The sequence below is a fragment of the Marmota marmota genome, unplaced genomic scaffold (genome assembly GCF_001458135.2).
Source record: "Marmota marmota marmota unplaced genomic scaffold, marMar, whole genome shotgun sequence".
Lineage (NCBI taxonomy): Eukaryota > Metazoa > Chordata > Mammalia > Rodentia > Sciuridae > Marmota > Marmota marmota.
The window spans coordinates 35,161,422-35,181,188 of record NW_026000016.1 but is presented as its reverse complement, the minus strand read 5'-3'; the positions used below and the strand labels follow the sequence as shown (position 1 = coordinate 35,181,188).

Below are 19,767 nucleotides of genomic sequence, written 5' to 3'. Positions count from 1 at the left end.
TCCCCCTTCCTTAACTCTAGGCAGACAATGATGTCTTACAAATTCCTGGGAAGAAAAGGAAAGTGTATCTCCTCACCTGTCCAAACAAGACTCCTAGGGTATGTATATACCCATAAATTATCAGGCATAATGTGCATTTTAGTGGATAGAATATTATTCTACACCATAATTGAATCTCTACTAATCTAACACAATAAACTTTTCTTTATTATTTTTATATCTGGTAATAAATTATTTTTCTATATCAAACTAACAGTTCCTTATCTTCTATCTATACTTTGGATTTACTCTCCAGGTCAGGGTTTCTTAACTTTTTTTTTGGTCATGGATGATTTTGAGAATAAAGTTAAAGTAGTGAATCCTCTCTGTAGAAAGTACAACATACATAAAACCATAAAAATTTTGCATACAGACTTGGTTAAAAAATTATCTGAGGCCCATCCATTAGGCCCAGGCTTAAGAACCTCTGCTTCAAGTGACTTAAGAGCCTTATTCTTGTTCCTGATAATTTTTCTAAAAAATAGACCAATTCTTCAATTATTAAGATTCTACATGATTCCACTCATTTTTTTGATTGTCCATAAACCAAATTTCCTATATTTATTGACTAAAAAGAGGGTCAACTATAACAGAATGCTCAAAAAATAGAATTTTTTTTCTTTGATTCAGTTTTTTTTTTGGTATGATCTGCTAGGACATCTACATATATCAATGAAGATACCATCTTCTTTTATCCAATACACATATCCAACTGCCATATAATCCTAGTTTGGGCATTAACAATGACCTTTGTTGTTAGATTATAAACTTTAAAAAGTTACTGAAGGCTACATGAAATAAAACTGTTCCTAGAGAAATTCTTCCAGGGCCTAGCACATCACCTTGTATATAAGTGCTCAATAACTTAAATAAAATGTACAACATATATGAAATGGAGTTAGAAAAGCCATTAAGAATTATACTTTTACATTACACATGAACTTCCTAATTGGGAAATTAAGTCACACACTGCTCCAACTATAATTTTATAGTCATCTCGTACACAAAAAACAAACAAAAATATTTAATTTTAAGTTTCAAATCCTCCCAGCTGGATATTTATATTTATAGAATACTGATGGTTTACACATATGAAAAAATACTACTATTATCAATGGGTATGTAATTTGAGCAATTTTCCTCTTATTGTGAAGGATCTTTATGGCAACTGTGATTTTTCCTTGGTACCCACTTCATACATTTGTAAGTTAGCTGTCATGGGTTGAAGTCCTTGACAAGGAAAGTAAAGCTAAATGAACTATAAAGTGATCAACTATATTCAGTCCTTATCAGTGCTATGCTTTGATATAAATTCCTTCACATGTTTACATGAAACTTTCCCCCAAAAAAACTACATTAAAAAATCTCAAGAATATGGCACAGAAAATTCAACATTTTTGCTGTTTATGCAAATGGCACTGGCATACCAAAATATTAAAAATGTATATCATATTAGTTTAATCATTCATAACTTTTTATGTGGATTAATGATTTCAAAACAAATTCCATTCCTATCAATACATATCTACCTAACCCAAGTGATTACACATTTATACTTGATGTTTGCTCTTTCAGCTACTTTTACTCAAGAATGTCAGGCAATTGGGTATCTAAAGTGCCTTTGGAACATCGTTTTTAGAGATTTGTGTCACTCAGTAAAAATAAGTACCTGAAATGATATTTTCCATATTCAAAAGCCAGTGTAGAATTTTTATTCCCTGTAAACACACACCATGCCAACTATTTCTACTGCCCAGTTAAAAACTAAATATTAAAACATTCACATTGTTCTGAGGTCATTCTATTGGATATATACTGAAAACAAATATAGAGTTCTTTTTTTTTTTTTTTTTTTTTGATGAGAGAGAGAGAGAGAGAGAGAGAGAATTTTTTAGTATTTATTTTTTAGTTTTCAGCGGCACAACATCTTTGTTTGTATGTGGTGCTGAGGATTGAACCCGGGCCGCACACATGCCAGGCGAGCGCGCTACCGCTTGAGCCACATCCCCACCCCAAGAGTTCTTACCTGTAATGGACATGTGTGACTGTTGGTTTCCTGTATCCAAGGATCCAAGTTTGAATATCTAGAGGTTCAGCTTTGGGATATGCTATGGTTGTATCTATTATCCATTGAAGGCCTTTTGATTTGCTCTCTGAGAACAAAGAAAAAAAATTACTTAAGGTTGGATCACTTTTTATATTATCTGCAGCAAATAACATGGTATCAATCACTTGAGAAGTGTAAAGTTTATTAATATACCTTTTGCTTTAAGAAGTGAGGATGAACTTTGGTGCTACTGCTCTATAATACACGTAGGACAAAATTAAGGATTTCTTATTGTTTTAAAAAATGGATGAATTTCAAAACAAATAATTGAGCACTGTTATTTACTGCACATGCATAATTCAGGTATTCAATACAATTACACATCCTCAAAGTCTTATTTATATTTTATCACTTCTGTAAAAAAATTGGCCTATGAAAAGGTAAGAAGTATCACATTGCAAAAATGAAAAACAGACTTTGAAACAAAATCATTCACTAAATATAATTATAAAGCAAACACCAAGATTTGCAATACTTGGAGATACTAATAAATACAAGAACATGGCAATAAAATTATGAATTTTTAGACATACATTATTGTCAGTTGCTGTTCTTATTTGAAACAAAGCAAAAAAACTGCAATTTTAGCAAAAGTTACATGCAAATAAAGCAATAAACTCTCCTGTCTTTTGGAAGGGACAGCAGATAACTACCGTTGAAGTATAAGGATGGGGAAGCTCTATTTAGTTTGTCCCTTTGTACACTATTTTTATTCCCAGCATGGAGTACAAAATTGAGCAAGAATGGAGAGGGAAATCTTCAGAGAATGTTGATAGAACAGACCATTACACTTTAAAGTCTATGTTTGAAGTATCTAAGAATCCCCAAAAAGAAAAGAAGAAAAAAATTCTCATTTTTTCCAAACATATGCATTAGAAATCAGTGGTGTGTGTGTGTGTATGCATACATATCCCTTAAATTCTTTAAATATTTTAGAACAACATTCTGAAGACGGGGAAATCTGTAAAAAAAATTTTTTTTGTCAAATTTTACAAAACTTTTTTTGTCTAATTCTTTCAGATGCTTGAACATTTTCATAATGAAATGATAAGAAAAAATACCAGAGTTCAGCTTAATATTTTAATCAAGCAATAAACACATATGCTAATCCTTTTAAAGTTAATCAGACAAAACTTAATTTTGATATGTGCGTATGGATCACATGAGAAATGGTTTGTATTTACAGGGGATAAAAATACTAGCAAATACACTAAGAAAAATAAAATGAAAAATACCAAAACACAGAGAAGAAAATAGTAAAATACAAGAACTAGTTTACAGGTCTATTAATGATCTTTTCTAAACAGCTAGGAAAAAATGTTTTAATTAAGGTAGGATAAATAATAAATTACTTTGTTATAAACATTTCCTCTCCAAAAGAAAAACCATCTTTCTTCACTATTAGGCATCTTTCTTTGCTATTAAGTATGATAATTGGTCCTTCCTTCAAGATATAGACAACCACAGTGTTCGGACCAGGTTCACTATTTAAACAGCAATGTTACTTGTTCCAATTAATCCTGTGTGGAAGACCTTGGCCTTTCAGTTTGGGCTTGGCTGACATTGCTATAGTGTCTTTCCAGTAGTGAAGCTATTCTGAACTTAACTTTCCTATTAAAAGACTCTTTCAATTTGTCTTTTAAATAGATGACGAAAGATTAAGAGAGCAGACTGCCAAGCAGCTGCGTGGAAAAAAAAAAAAAGAAGAAGAAAGGAAAACTCAGGGTAATCTCATGGGCATTATTTCTACATCTGCTCTTTATCACCATTTAGAAACACATTTCTGAGAGTCAATCATTTCAGTTTTCAGTGTATTTAAAGAATATTAAAAGAATAGCAAACCACTACTAGGGAAATAGACCAAGTCAATTTCTCTGAGCTTCTAAATTTATAATTTGTCACCAAATTTTTACAGTAATAGTGGCTTAGATAAACTTGCTCAAGATAGTTGTCATATTGTTGGCACAAATACCTTCTACAAAACTTCACAATCTACCAGGCTATTTCCAAGCTGACTGTATCTTTTTCTTGGCCATAAAAGTAATACATACTCATTATTTAAAAATTGAAAAATACAGGAAAGGATTAAGAAATGGGGAAAATTATCCATAATGTTACAACTTAGAAAAACAATCACTGCCAACATTTGGGTATCTTTTCTTTCACACATTTCCTACTGGTAACTGATCACAGACTTGAGCTCATGCTCAAGTTTCACAGAGTTGTGTGTTTCAACAGTATACCATGAGCACCTGGCTAAGCCACTATATAATGGCTGCATTGTAGTCTCCACTTATGGATATTTGATGATTACTTACCTTCTATTTCCATTTTTTTTTTCTATTTTAAACAACTCTGTGATAAATTTCTTTGCCTGTACTTGAGATTATTTCCCCCATTTTCAGTGGAATAACTGAGTTATTTATTAATACTTTAAGGGTCTTAATAAATATTGTCCAACTACATTAAATTTCTTCTCTATTATTTGAATAAAAATGATAAATATATACATACTGTTTTTATTAATAGAAACATCAAAAAAAATCATAGTTTCATATTCTACCCCAGTATTAATTTTACTTGACAAAAATCACAAAAAGAACAACTATACCTTCTGGAACTCCAGAAAACCCTTTACAGGAAATGCTAAAAACCATCATACCTAATTCTTTAGCATCTCCTCCTGCTTGACTTCCATTTTCCTGTCGTGCTACAAGTACACTCAAAATAATTTTTGTTGCACCAAATCTTGGCAAAGTGACATGTGTAAGAAATGGCAAGTTATTTTTCTTGGCATATGCCTGACTTGTTTCTCGCCTCTTCCTGAGGAAGCCCCCTTCGGGAAACAAAACAATCCATTTTCGATCTCTGCTCCTATAATTATTTTCTAGGTGCTTCTTGAGAAGCAGCAGCTGTTGGTCACGATGAGATTTTCCCTAGAAGGTATACACAAATAGGACAGTTACATCCGAAATGAAAATGCTGTAAGATCAAATAAAAACAATCATTTCTAAATTCAAATCCAGTCACAGAATAAAAGAGTCATTTCCCCTGACTTATTTCCCTTTATGATCCCAGTGGTAAAAAGAGAAAATTTATTAGCACTTAATAAACAAAGCTTTCTTTCTGCAGGAAAAGTAATTTGCTCTGATTGCCCAGAAAGTTCAGTCATTAACCTTCCAGCAACTACAAACTAAATGCCTACTATATGCCAAGTGCTATCAGAGATTCTAAAGACAGGATTAAACAGCGAGATTATACTCTAGTTTTGGGAAAGTGGTAAATTTGGAGTGTCCACTCAATCAGAATCAGTGATATGTGTGTTTCAGCAGCTTTTGGTCACTGTGACCAAAATTCTTGACAAACACAACTCAGGGGAGAGAAACTTTATTTGGAGCTCATGGTTTCAGAGGCCTCAGTCCATAGACAATCAAGTCCATCCTCTGTGCTCAAGGTGAGGCAGCACATCGTGGCTGACGGGCCAGAGAGAGGAAAGCAGCTGACCTTGCAGTGGCCAGGAAGCAGAGAGAGATGGAAGGGGCTTCAGGGAAGATGAACCCTTCCTGGGCATACCCCCAGTGACCCACCTCCTCTAGCTATACCCCATCCACCTATAGTTACCACCCAGCCCATTCAAGCTAGGATGGACTGATCAGGTTACAGCTCTCACAATACAATCTCTCACCTCTAAGCATTCCTACATTAACACAGGAGATTTTTGGGGTCACCTCTAATCCAAACCATAACAATGTGTTAGGAAGAAAAGATTAAGAGGCTAGAAAAAAATCAAGAAGGTCAGGGAAAGCTGCTTTGGGGAGGTATCATTTAAGCAAAGAGCTGTTAATGGGAGGGAATAAGCTGCATGAAGAGGAAGTATATACCAAGGAATGAGAACAAAAAGCACAAAGATCTGGATAGGGACAAACTCAGGATGTTCAAAGAACAGTACCAAAGCTGGTATGACTGAAAAGATGAATGAGGTAGTCAGTGGCAGGAGATGAAACTGCAGAGGGAGGTGGAGACCAAGTGAAAAGGGCCTTGTGCATGGCTAGGTAGTTTTAGATGTGAATTCACTGGATTTTAAATGAGGCAGTGTTATAATCTTATTTAGATATGAAAAAAAATCTGCTGGCTCCTGCGACAAAAAGACTACAAGAAATAAGTTAGGAGACTACTGCAAAGGTTCCTGCAAGGGAGCTTCAAAGGATTCAACTCAGGGATATTCATGAGAAGTGGGTACAAACAGGGAATAAAAAGTTGAATGCAAAGTTACCAGGATTTTCTGATATATCTGATCTCAGTTGTGAGGGAAAATAAAGGAACATGGATGACTTGAAGACTGAAAACAGGAATCCAGAAAAACTTATAGGATGACCCAAACCTACAACTAAATATCACAAAGGATCTTTCAGAATAATCAATTTGCTAATTTCCAGGCAACATAATTATAGAAGCTCCTTAAAATAATTAGTACACTTTCAGGCCAGGTGCCATGGCACACATCTGTAATCCCAGCAACTAGGGAGGCTAAGGAAGGAAGACCACAAGTTTGAGGCCAGTCTCAGCAACTTAGCAAGACTCCATCTTAAAATAAAATATAAAAAGGGATGGGGATGTAGCTCAGTGGTAAAGTGCCATTGGGTTCAATCGCCAGGACAAATAATAACAACAATAACAATAATAACAACAACGACAACAACACATTCAGTCTTTAAATTAAACATATCCCAAATGCAAAACAAGGAAGAAATTTTCTTAGTTTACTAAACTAAACTGATTATGATTAAAATAGCTTAAGTTCCCAAGACTCCTTATAAAATATTTTTACTATTCTTGGGAAATCTTGTTAAAAATCATCTTATAGCAAAGCCCCAAAGATTAAAAAAAAAAAATTAATACTTTTTCTATTCCAAACCTCCTTCCATGTTAAAAATTTTCATTACTAATCTATTGGGAAAAAATTTTGCTCTTTAGAAATGAATTTGGCAATTTCCCACATACTATGAAATGTAGTTTTACATATACAAACTTCATATTGCAATAGCCACAAAAACAGTTTGGTGTACATAATTTTTTATTTTTAATTCTCTCGAAGTACACTGATAATTTAGCACTTTCTTGATGTTTAAGGATCATGATCGCTAAGATCAACTGTTACACTACACTATAAGTCAATAATTTCCTCAGACCTCATGTTGTAAGAGGCTTGGCTACTTTTTCCACTAGACCCCCTAGACTGCAAAGCTTTCGGTCAGTTCTACTACCTTCTCTGAGACATCAGTCTTAGGTTTTTTGTTGTGGTCACTGTTTACTTTGTCCTGACCTCCTGACCAATCTCCACTACCACCTCTTCGTGAGGTTCCAGTCCATACTTCCATCTGTCTTTGCTCAGAAGAACCATGGTAAGCACTAGGTAATTGGACATCATGTGAAAATAACAGGTTCTGTACATAAAACTGTATGGAGTAAAATGGATGTTTTGTAACACTTCTTTTCACAGAGCTTAAAAGTTTTCTACTCATTTCCAGTTTATTTCTGCATTTGTGCTTCATAGAAGAGGCTTCATTTGATTCCCGAGTTATTCATTAAGTATTTATATGCAGAGCACTGCACAATCCAGATTAAAATGCTCATTATAAAAACAATAAGTAAGTGTTGCATTAGCACACATGAAAACTCTTACATATCACATCTAGGTTTTCCACTTTTGAGAAAATCAGGTTTAATACTAGTACCATACCAGGGCAATATAATGTAACACTGACTGAATAAAAGGTTATGATTCTTTTTGCTGCACTAAACTATTCCTCATGCTTGGGATCTTCCTCAATCCACGTTTGTCCATCAAAATCCATAACAATTCTTTAAAATTTATGCCAAATATCATTTTATCCTCTCAAGTTTTTCTGAGTTCACAGAAAAAAATCTGATACTAATTTCCCTAAAACAAATTCCCAAAATATTTCTGATGATGATAATGACAACAATTATGAAGATACTCCCTACTGGTAACTTAAGATATCTTCTATATCATATAACAGGCCCTTATAGATCAAAATTATAGTGATAATAAAGATGATGATGGTGGTAAACATGATAAGGGCAGCCAGCGCTGTTCCGAGTGTTTTACCTACATTACTTCATTTAATCCCCACAATAACTATCTGGGGTGTTACTATATTATCTTCATTTGAAAAATAAGGGAACTTTGAGCTGGTTAAGTAATTTTCCCAATTCATATAACTAAGAAGCTGAAGAGCAGGGAATATGATGAACGTTTGATAAATGTTTATTAAACTGAACTGTATCCTCTATATGGGAGGGTAGTAGAGGTTAAAATATTTGCATTATAAATATCTTATTACTCAGGCACCCTCAAATTCAGATTAAAGTAAATGTTTATGGAAGAAAGACCTAGAGGAAGGACTCCCTGAAACACTAGAACTGACTACCTATATAGTTGACTTTCTTATGTACCTTTTCATAGTGAAGAATCAGTCTGACCAGACTATTCATTCAGACTTTTATCGTGGGGAAGAAATGTTCATCACTTACCTGCCTTATAAAGAAGTCTCCATGAATTAGAGAAACAATTCCAAAGTTGGTGTACTTAAAAATATGATCCATCAACCATATTAACTGAGCAACAGCCTAAAATATTTAAAAGCAAGAGATAATTAAATATTGTATAGAAGTAACCAGACTAAAATCTAGCCAAGGCTTCAAATTTTAAACATAGTCATCCAAGCATTAAGCATTCTTAATTAACCTAAATATTTTAAATCTAATGCTCTTTCCTACAAATATAACATAGGTACTAATAAAGTCTACATGAAAAATCGCAGATCTTGATTCCAAGGGTTGGAATTTTAAGTACTAGGTAGGAAACTAGAATATGAGTATATATACACATAAATACATATCACTGTATAACAAATGAACCCAAATTAATTAATTTTTTTAGATTTGGACTTAATGATTTCAAATTTGTTTTACCTTAAACAAGGTCCCTGACAATTTTTATCTTATAAAATTATATTAAATCAATAAAATAAAATTGTTAAAGTTAAATGAAGGCCATACATCTAATTAATAAGTACTAAAGATTTATAAATGTGAGTATACCTTAATGGTTAAAATATTAAAAGCTAATGATTAAGATAAGAGAACATTTAAAAATATCTTAATAAAATAATTTATACATTCTATTATGTTATAAAGAATATTTATTAGTTTATACAAGGTCATACTCTTTGTCAACATAAAACTATTTGAAATGTTTCAATAATTCGTGATGTCTTAATCACAAAATATTCTCTGCTGCTTATGTGAGTTAATTCCCATGCTGAGAGCAGAAGACTTCAAGTAAATTTAGAAATTAAAAGTATAAACAGGATCTAATTAATAAACTTGTTAATTTCTTTCCTACTGAGGAAATAGATTTCCTTTTTATAAACTTTAAATAAAGTGAAAGTTACAACCTCAGAGTAGAATGCAATGAGCTTTACTTTGGTCTCTTATGGGAATAATAAATGTAAACACTAAAAAACCAAATTATGTAACTCTCATATAAGAAAAACTGAACATTGACACTCATGTGCTGCTTTTATAAAGCATCATAAAATCCCACAGACAACATAATATAACAACAGCTCTGCCTTATTTTTTCAGTGAAATAACTACTCCATCAGCTTTATTATATTAAATTACTTTAAAAATGTTTTTAATTTAAGAAAAAGAAAGATTTGTGTCCAGTGAAGAACTGAGTCACCATGTCAATTAATACAGAGTAAAATAAACACCAGTATCTCATTATTCATTCTTGTTTTGCTTTCCAATGATAACTACTTTGTTTAAATAAATCCAATTTAACTAAATGAAATTTGTTGAAAAGTGTCCCAAGTAAAAAACAAAAAACAAGAAGTAACTGGATAAAACCTATAAAACATTTTAACTATACACAGTATTTATGAAGTGTCTACAATTTAAGTGGCTTAAAATACCAAAATTATTTTTCTTGTTTAATCTTTCATTTATAGTGGATTCACCTTTTCAGTCAGTTTGAATTATTTCCCCTAAAATAAACTAGGACAGAATTACACATACAAATCTCACATTCATTATACCTATCTTACTGAATTTGTTATTTGTTTTAGGTGACCCTTCTAACTGAAGCAATGTAAAACATGGCCTTAGTAACACTGGATAAAGCAAGCATAATATCTTACCTCCCAATGGATTTTGTAAATAAAATCCAAAGTAATAATGACCTTATTTTCTTCTGGCTAAAGATCCCCAAGAACACCTAATTAACTGGCTAATTTTACTCTCCTCTCTTCTTTTCGTATTTGTACTTCTCAAACTGGCAATCCACCATTCCACTTCAAGACAGTCCTTAATTTGAATTTTATCAGCTTTGCTTTCACCCCACTTAGTATTTTTTAAAACAGTTTAATGAGATATAATTCACATTATCCCAGTTGTGTCTCTCTGTGTGTGTGTGTGTGTGTGTGTGTGTGTAAACCTCTAAATTCTCCTCCTGGAGTAGCTTATTATTATTTTTTAATATTTTCTAAATTTTCAGGAAAAGTATACATGTTAAGTTTTAAGTCTGTTTCAAACCATAGTAAGACACTTAAATTGATTCTTTCTTGCATTCCCCTTCTGGATATCCACCTATTGCCTTCAGAATGGCTTACCCGTCCTTTGTCCTGTAGGCACATCATCAGTGTGCACACATCTCCTGTTGCCTGATGGTTCACCAACATCATAGCTTCATCTTCTGAAATTGCTTTAATATCTTCCCCCCATTCCATCACTGTAAGAATAAAAAGTTTCAAAGATTTGTTTTAAATATTTTTACATGACTAGGCATTTTCCATCACAAAAAAATGGTATATATTATTTATATGTCACCTAGCTAAAATGTCCGAAAATTTAGAACCAAGTTCATTTTCTATAAAAATCAGAAAGTTAACATAACATTTCTACAATCCCAAACTATCCATTAATATAAAATGGTCATATCTCTGATCTAGAAGTTCTATTTCCTAAAATTTATCCTATAGAATCCAAATAGGATTGTTCAAATAGGCAAAGATGCACATATAAAGGATGTTTATTACAATTTAAATATTTACCAACTGGAAAATGGACAAAAAATATGATAAAACTAAAGAGTATAAGTGTATTAAAAGGATGAAGGGTATTTCTATATGATAATCTCCATAAAATCATATTACTATGATATTATGATATATATATATTTTAGTTTCTGTCCAAGGTTCCTGGCTTATAACTTCCTCCCCAAGGCAGACCATAGAAACTAGAATTTCTCTTTTCTAAAGTGGTCACAGAAACTCTAACCTTCTCCACCTTTCTCTGACTACCTTGTCTGACAATAGATGATAAGACTCCCATTTCAGAAGGGGTCTTGACCCATACCAGGGAGGAAGAAATGCTGAGGCCTTGCTGGGTTCCCCTCTATCAGCATTAGATATGCAATGAAGTCTCCATAAAAATCCACAAGGACAGGGTTCAGAGAGCTGAACACATGGAGGCTCACAGAAGGCAGCACTCTCTTGAGAGCATGGAAACTGTGCTTCTTTCCTCATACTTTGCCCTATGCATTTCATGTCCTTCGTACTAGCCTTTATAATAAACTGGTACACGTTTCTCTGAATTTATTTTAGCAAATTAATCAAACACGGGAAGGGGGTTCCGGGAACCCTGATTTACAGCTAGCTGGTCAATTAGTAAAACAACCTGAGACTTGTAACTGGAATTTAAAATTGGAGGAGGTGGGCAGTCTTACGGACTGAGTCCTCAATCTGTGGGATCTGATGCTCTCTCCAGGTAGGCAGTATTTGAACTGACTTGGATTAAAGGATTCCCAGCTGGTGTCTGCTGCAGAACTGCTTGCTTGATGAATGGGGGGAAAAACTTCACACTACTGTCAAAAGCAATCAGTGTTGTGAGAGTATCTGAGGAAGAAATGAACTAGAGTTGTTTTACTTATTTTTTATTTTTTTTAAGAGAGAGAGAGAGAGAATTTTTTAATATTTATTTTTAGTTTTCAGTGGACACAACATCTTTATTTTTATTTTATTTTTTTATGTGGTGCTGAGGATCGAACCCAGTGCCCCGCGCAGGCCAGGTGAGCGCGATACCGCTTGAGCCACATCCCCAGCCCAAGTTGTTTTATTTTTATGCGATGCTGGGGACTGAACTCAGAGCTTCAAGCAGGGTAGGAAAGTGCTCTACCTCTGAGCTATACCCTCAGACCCTGAGCTTGAATAGGCACACTGCAAAAAAGTAGATACTACATATTTTGTCTTTTTAAAGAAGGAATAAAATTTATGTGTTAATTCAATGCACTGAAAAAAGTCTGGGAATGAATCATCATTAGGAGGTGGTTCTCAGACCCTGCAAATCCCATTATATGTATAAAAAATTTCGAACAATGTAAAACTATGAATTTCCACTTTATAGTAAGAAAACAAAAAATAAATAAATAGATAAGTTAAATTTATATAAAATCTCCAGATGAATAGTCACTGTACCAAAACCTATATATGTATTCTAAGGAAGAGAGTGCTTTCTCTGGAGTTATGCGCCTTACTTTACAGTAAATTTACTTTATAGGAAAAATGAAATAGAGCTTCAGCTTTCAAACATGACAATCTTAACAAAGAAGCTTCTAGGGTTCCTCAAATGCCTGACATGAATCACCAGAAGCTGATTATACATTAGCATTTACTTTCATCTTATCCTCATCTCTCTCACTTCTATTAGGAGAGAAGTTGAGTCTCCTATGTGGAATATTTCTGGATGAAAGAGGGATGGGAGCCCTGTGGGGAGCACCTTCCCCACAATCCCACCTCCTTCCCCACTCACCCCTGTCACCCCAATATACTACAGCTCCCCATAATATAGTGGAGCTTTTTATAAGAGTTCATTTGAGAAAGGTTCTGCTAATTTTTTCTTTCTACTGAAATCCATTTAGTCTATTCACATTAAAGATCTTAAAATTCTGTCCTAAGAAAATTTTCAGCATGGCTGAACATACATTAAGTTGTGGTAACTACCTGCAAAATAAGGCACTGCAATCATTCTATTAGATGTTATTACTCATATCCAAATAGCTTATAGGATCTATGAAAAATGCTTTTATTTTAAGATTTTTAAGTGAATACAGCTTGGAAATGATGTGAATGGATGATGCCAAATGCTCCTTTGGAATAAAGGTAGAAACACTGTTGAAGAGCCCAGCTTCTTGAAAACTGTGACAGTGACAGCACCAATTCTTCAGGGCACTTCCTTTCCCAAGTTCCCAATTTGGTTCAGATGACAAGCTAACTTCTCTGAAACATATTTAAACTGCTGATACATTGCTGTGGGAAGTAGAAATTGGTACACTTTCATTTTGTAGTGTCAATTTGGCACATTTTCAAAATCAACAATGCACAAACCGTTTTACCCAGCAGTTCTACTTCTAGAAATTCATTCTACAGATATGCTCATTTATATGCAAAATGACACGTATGCAAAGCTATTTACTGCAGCATTGTTTGCAAAAGCAAAAATGAAAATAACTAAAAAGGGAAACCAACTTAAATTCACAGAAACAGAAAGTAGAATAATGGTTTCCAGGGGCTGGGGGAGGGAAAATTGTTGTTTAATGAGTACATTCATTCCTCCTTATCTAAAGTAGACAGGTTCCAAGAGCCCATAAGGACACCAAAATATGTGCTCAAATCCCTTATAAAAAGTGACACAGAGGGCTGGGGATATGGCTCAGTTGGTAGAGTGCTTGCCTAGCATGCACAGTGCCTGGGTTCAATCCTCAGCACGACCAAAAAAAAAAAAAAGTTTCACAGTATCTGCATATAACCTACCTACATACTCTTAAATTATTTCTAGATTACTTATAATACCTGATGCAATGTAAATGCTACATAAACAGTTGTTAGACTAAATTATTTAGGGAATAATTACAAGAAAAAAATTTACGTATTCAGTACACATGCAATTGTTTTTCAAACATGTTTGACACACGATTGGTTGAATCCACAGATGTGGAAACCACAGATACAGAGGGTTTCAGTTTTGAAGACAATAATGTGAATACACTTAATAAAGACGTGTACTCTTAAAAAATGGTTAAGGTTTATGTTATATATATTTTACCACAATTAGAAAAGTTTTAAAGGTAGACTAGCTAAAATTATATCCATGCAATGGACTACTATGCAAACATAGTGTTTATGTTCTAATATGGAATAATACAAGTAATAAAAGCAAAATGTACAATAGTGTGAAGGACACCACTAGCTGTGCTTTTAAAAAGGATGGAGAACATATTTACTAAATGAAAACTCCTCATATCATGGTCTGCTGACAATCCTTCAACAGAGACAGACACAGACAGATACACACACACACACACGGTATTTCACTAATTATTCACTCAATAAGTCATAATCAGGTGTTGTGGCTATAAAATAAGAACATTACAAGTGTTTTCTAAAGTGAATAGCAATTTTTTAAAAAAGAAAAAAAGAAAGGCTAGTCTTATAAGGGAGAAAGCAGTGTGAAGACAGGCAGAGATTGGAGTGTACAACTATAAGTCAAGTGACACCAAGAACAGTGGACAATCACTGGAAAACTAGGAAGAGGCAAGGAAAGATCTTCCCTGGATCCTTCAGAGAGAACATACCCTGCTGACATCTTAATTTCATACTTCCAGCCTACAGAACTGTGAAGAATAAATTTTCTCTTCTTGTGTGCTACCAAGTTTTTGGTACTTTATAATGGCAGTTCTTAAGAAATTAATAGGGCTGGGGATTTAGCTCAGTTGGTAGAGTGTTTGCCTTGCATGCTCAAGGCCCTGGGTTCAATTCCTAGCACCACAAAAAAAAAGAAAAGAAAAGAAAAAGAAATTAATACCCCCAACCTTCCCCAATCTCTATCACCCCTTTCCATTCTATCTCTCCCCAAATTATAGACTTTTTTCCTTATCAAGAATAGACAAAGAATGTCATTATACTTTTTTTTGGGGGGGGGGGGGTAACCAGGAAATTGGACCCAAGAGCATTTAACTACTAAGCCACATCCCCATCCCTTTTTATTTTTTTTATTTTGAGAAAGGGTCTTGCCACATTGTTTAGGGCCTCACTAAGTTGCTGAGTCTGACTTTGAACTTGCAATTCTCCTGCCTCAACCTCCAGGGCTGCTGGGATTACAGTTATGTGCCACCTTGCCCAACAACTTTGAACATTTAGAATACTTTAATAGATTTCTTACATTATGTATGTAAATGGTCCTCATTGTTCATTTTTAAATACTTTCAAAGTATAATAGTAAGAGTTGATCCAAGACATTTTATCTTTCAACTAGAACTTAGTCAAGCCTTACTTTCAGACTAAATGTCAATTTACCAAGACTCACACACTATACAAAATAAAAAAAGTGAAGATGGCTAGATCAATATTTTATTAAGAAATTATCCTAACACAGCAAAAAAGTCATGTTGAATTTTATAAAATTTTATTTAACAAATTTAATTTCTAATATATGTGGTATTCTTTTAGAGCATAACATACTTAAATCAAGATTAAAAATGCTCAAAGAGAAAAAACTATTGTATATATGAAGTAGTTCTGATTCTCAGATTATATTCTGGTATCTGGTATTTTAGGATCAGTAAACATAACATAAAGCTAATATCTTAACCAAGGAAAGGATTATTCACATATTAAAGAAGAGAAGCTATGAACACCTGCCAGCTCTTAAACTACACTTGCTTAGAAGAACAAAAATATTCTACCACACTCTTCTATGAAATATATTCTCAAAAAAAATATTGGGTCAGGTTGACTATTTTCAAAGGGAACAAAGGGCAACTAAATAAAAACTAAAAGAAAAGTCATAGTTGTAATGAATGTTTAAAATTCTTATTAAAGAACAAAACTAAAGATTATTACCTACTACTAGTACTACTACACACATGCACACATACACATACACACTCAGACACGCTAACATATGTATTAATTCATTTCTCCCCCAAATTATAGATTACAATTAAGACAATTCACATCTCAGAAAGAAGACAAACACAAAAACACATCAAAAACTCCTTAAAAACATCAATGCCAAGGTCATTATATTGACCCACAAAACAGAATGAATATGGGGAAGAAAGGTTACTTAATATATAACTATAACAACTTTCCTTTCCAGAGCTCAAAAAGAATTACCCACCAACTGATGTCACAAACTATTCTGCCATTCTGGACCTTAGTTTTCTCATTTATGAAACATTGTTAGTATCATTAGTACCACTCAAACATGCCATGAAAATGAGATATAATTGACAATACCATACAAATCATGGATAATTGGATTACATGACAGTAAAGTCCCTTTTGGAATTAATAACTATTAACTAAATGAGCCATATGCCTTCTGTGTCATGTAAGGTCAGACATTCTCACATAAATAGTAAAGATATTAAGAGCCAAAATATCCCAAGAATGAATTTCACACAGCTCAAGTGTTCAGCAGTCCAAATCAGAGGCAGACTGAACTGTATTTACCCAAGGTCAGAGGTTACCAGAACAAATAGGAAAGGAGGGAAGAGGGAAAAGGGGAGAAGGGGAGAGAGGCAGGCAGGCAGGCAGGCAGGCAGACACTGAGAAAGTAAGTTAACTAAGGGTGGCTGTGAGAAAACAGCATAGAATACTGATTAATAGAGGGCAGAATGGTAAGGAAACAAAATCAAATAAGAATGTGATTAAGAACAAAGGGAAGGAACTGAGGGCAATTATAATAGAGATGCTTGATGCCACCCTGATCTCCACAACATTCTATTCAAACTTCCAGAAGGAAAGCTCAGACATCTTTAACAGCCTGGCTGGGGAATCTGATGTATTCCTCTAACTAAGAACCACTGTGATTAAAGCATTGGTAAGTCCCCGCCCCCCTTTAAAAACAAGTATACTGAATAAACTAGGAAATCATGGTACGTGTTCCTTTTTTTTATAGTACCTAAAATAATTTATTTTTTTTAATTACCTAAAATTTATAAGGCTAAAATTTTGGGGTCAAGTCTTAAGGTGTAGCTTTTGGAAGAGTTGCTTAACTACTCTAATAATAGCTGCATATATTATTAAATAGATACCTAAATAAATAATTCTAATTTTAAGTGGACATTTCTGGAATGCTTACTATATGCTAAGTGTTTATAATTTGTAATCATTATTTTCTTATTTAATCTTTATGAAATCCCAAATGTATAGATAGCAGTATCCCCAATTTATAAATGAGGAAAATGAGACACAAAAGATTAAGCACTGTTTTCAAAGTTACTCTCAGGAAGTAGGAGAACTAGGATTCAAGCCACTATCTCACACTGTCACTGTTGTCATGCAGTGGGTCAAAGAACCATATGGATAGGAACTTGGATAAACTGCCCAGGCAGCATCTAAATTCGTACATGAATACGCCAGGGAGTGGAGTGGCAGGCCAACTCCCAAAGTACTCAACAAATAGTGTTGGCAGGTGGCAGTAATAGGAGGGGGAGAGAGGGAAACTCCCAAAGAAGTGTTTTTTGAATGACAGTTAAATAATAACAAAGTCTAAAGGGGCAATGGGTATCTTAGAAAAATCAACATCATTGGGCCCAGATGCAAGCATCTTAAATTTAATATGCTTAATATAGAACTGGCTCTTTTCCTTAATTTTCTCCATCTTAGCAAATTACTTGTTTGGTCATTCATCTCAAAAGAAGACTTAAGAGCACCTTTGATTACTCCCTTTCCTTAATCTTTCACATTTAAAACATCTCTAAATCTACCCCCACATTCTGTATACTTTGTATCTCTCCTTCTTTACTACTACCACTCTAGTCTAAGCCACCAATAACTCTTGCCTGCACCTCTGTAATGACCTTCTAACTAGTCTTTTTACTCTATTCTGGTCATCATTTAAAAGAAATCTTCATAATTCTAATTTCAAATACCTTTAAAATCAGAAACATCTCTGGCAAGCATAAATTAAAAGAAAAAGGAAAATTTTAAAAATATATTGGAGGCTGGGGTTGTAGCTCAGTAGTAGTGCACTTGACTAGCATGTGAGAGGCACTGAGTTTGATTCTCAGCACTATATATGAATAAATGAATAAAATAAAGGTCCATCAACAACTGAAAGAAATATTTTTTAAAATATATTGGATAATTAGATCTAGTACTGAGACTTGTTTTATATTAGATTTACACTGTTTTCAAAAGGGGAACTATTAACACTCTGAGTGAAGCAATTGTTCCTCCTATAATCATTAGCATTGACAAACTTTTAGCATCACCAAATTTTTAGCATCCCTGACCAGTAGTGTCTACTTCAACCCAAAAGACAATTTCAAAAATCCTGCCTCCATTCCCATCCCATTTGAGAACCACTAAGTTAAAGCAATCAAAATTAATTGAGTCAATATAAGCTAGAGGTAAAATTAGAGTGAGGCTAAATAGCAAATAAAAATCATTCTATCAACATGAAGCTTAAGTAAACACGTGCTTATTACAAACAAAGATCTCTTTCTCTTATCCCCACCCCTCACCTACTCAGCTCCTAAGATATGACAGCCAAGAATCTGGAAGACTTCTCTTGCAAATATGACTAGTTCAAGAAGAAAGACCTACAAATATTAACATCTGGGGTTCCCCAATGAAATGTTCCAACCAAGTCATGCTCAATGTCAACCAGTCTCAGCCAGTGGAAGGCTATCAATCTATTTTTTAGTCCCTTACTCTTAAAACAAGAATGGATAGTTGAGGGGAATCATAACATGCCACTCCAAAATGTCACTTTGTCATAATGATTATTTGGAACTGAAGGTGACCAAGAAACATCAGATGTGGGAAGGGCTCTCTTTCTTTCTCTTTTTGCCAAATTCCCCCCAAAAAAGGTGCCAGTAGCAGGAAGAAGTAATCATTCTTATCACCAGAAACAGGGAACTGACATGGAGATGAGACTGCACCAACAATAACCCTTACCTTCCATTTGTTTCCTCCATACATTTCCCAGTCACTTTCCTACAAATTGCTGCTCTTAGAAGCACAAGCCCCTTTTCTTATCTAGTCATTTCTCCACAATTTATTACCCTCTGTTAAAATGGTATACGAGACCCTGAGTCTACTTCTTTGGATTTTTCACTTCTTTCCAGTGAAACTCTATCCCACATAAAAATATAGTATCACATAAAATTCATATACCTTTTTTTAATGTCAATCTGCTTTTTGTTTTGAAAGGATAAAAGAAACTGAAGTTAAAGACCAAGCCTGACATTCCTGTGGCAGTTAAGACAATTCCCGCAACCGCCCATTAGATGTGTGTCGAAATCTTCCGTGACCACCTAGTTACTTAACAACCTGGACCCAGTGCAGCTCAGCACGTAGGCACCTCAGGGCCTAAACCAATCAGTTTAAATGTGTACTCCGCTTTAGGACTAACCTATCACCCCGCCCAACCTGTTCCCGCCAATGAATGTACTAATCGTGTTCGAGAGTTGTTGTTCGATTCTTCCCCCCCCCATCCCCGATGATTGATTTGATGATGAATGC

General features: G+C 34.1%; 1 protein-coding gene across 1 annotated transcript in view; it reads right to left on the bottom strand.

Moving 5' to 3' along the window:
- The window catches only part of Lpgat1 (lysophosphatidylglycerol acyltransferase 1), a 64,588-nt gene that overhangs the window by 21,403 nt on the left and 23,418 nt on the right, over positions 1-19,767 (bottom strand). Inside the window, 4 exon segments of the mRNA XM_048809422.1 lie at positions 2,051-2,192; positions 4,809-5,082; positions 8,702-8,797; positions 10,846-10,964. Coding sequence (XP_048665379.1) covers positions 2,051-2,192; positions 4,809-5,082; positions 8,702-8,797; positions 10,846-10,964 — 631 coding nt within the window.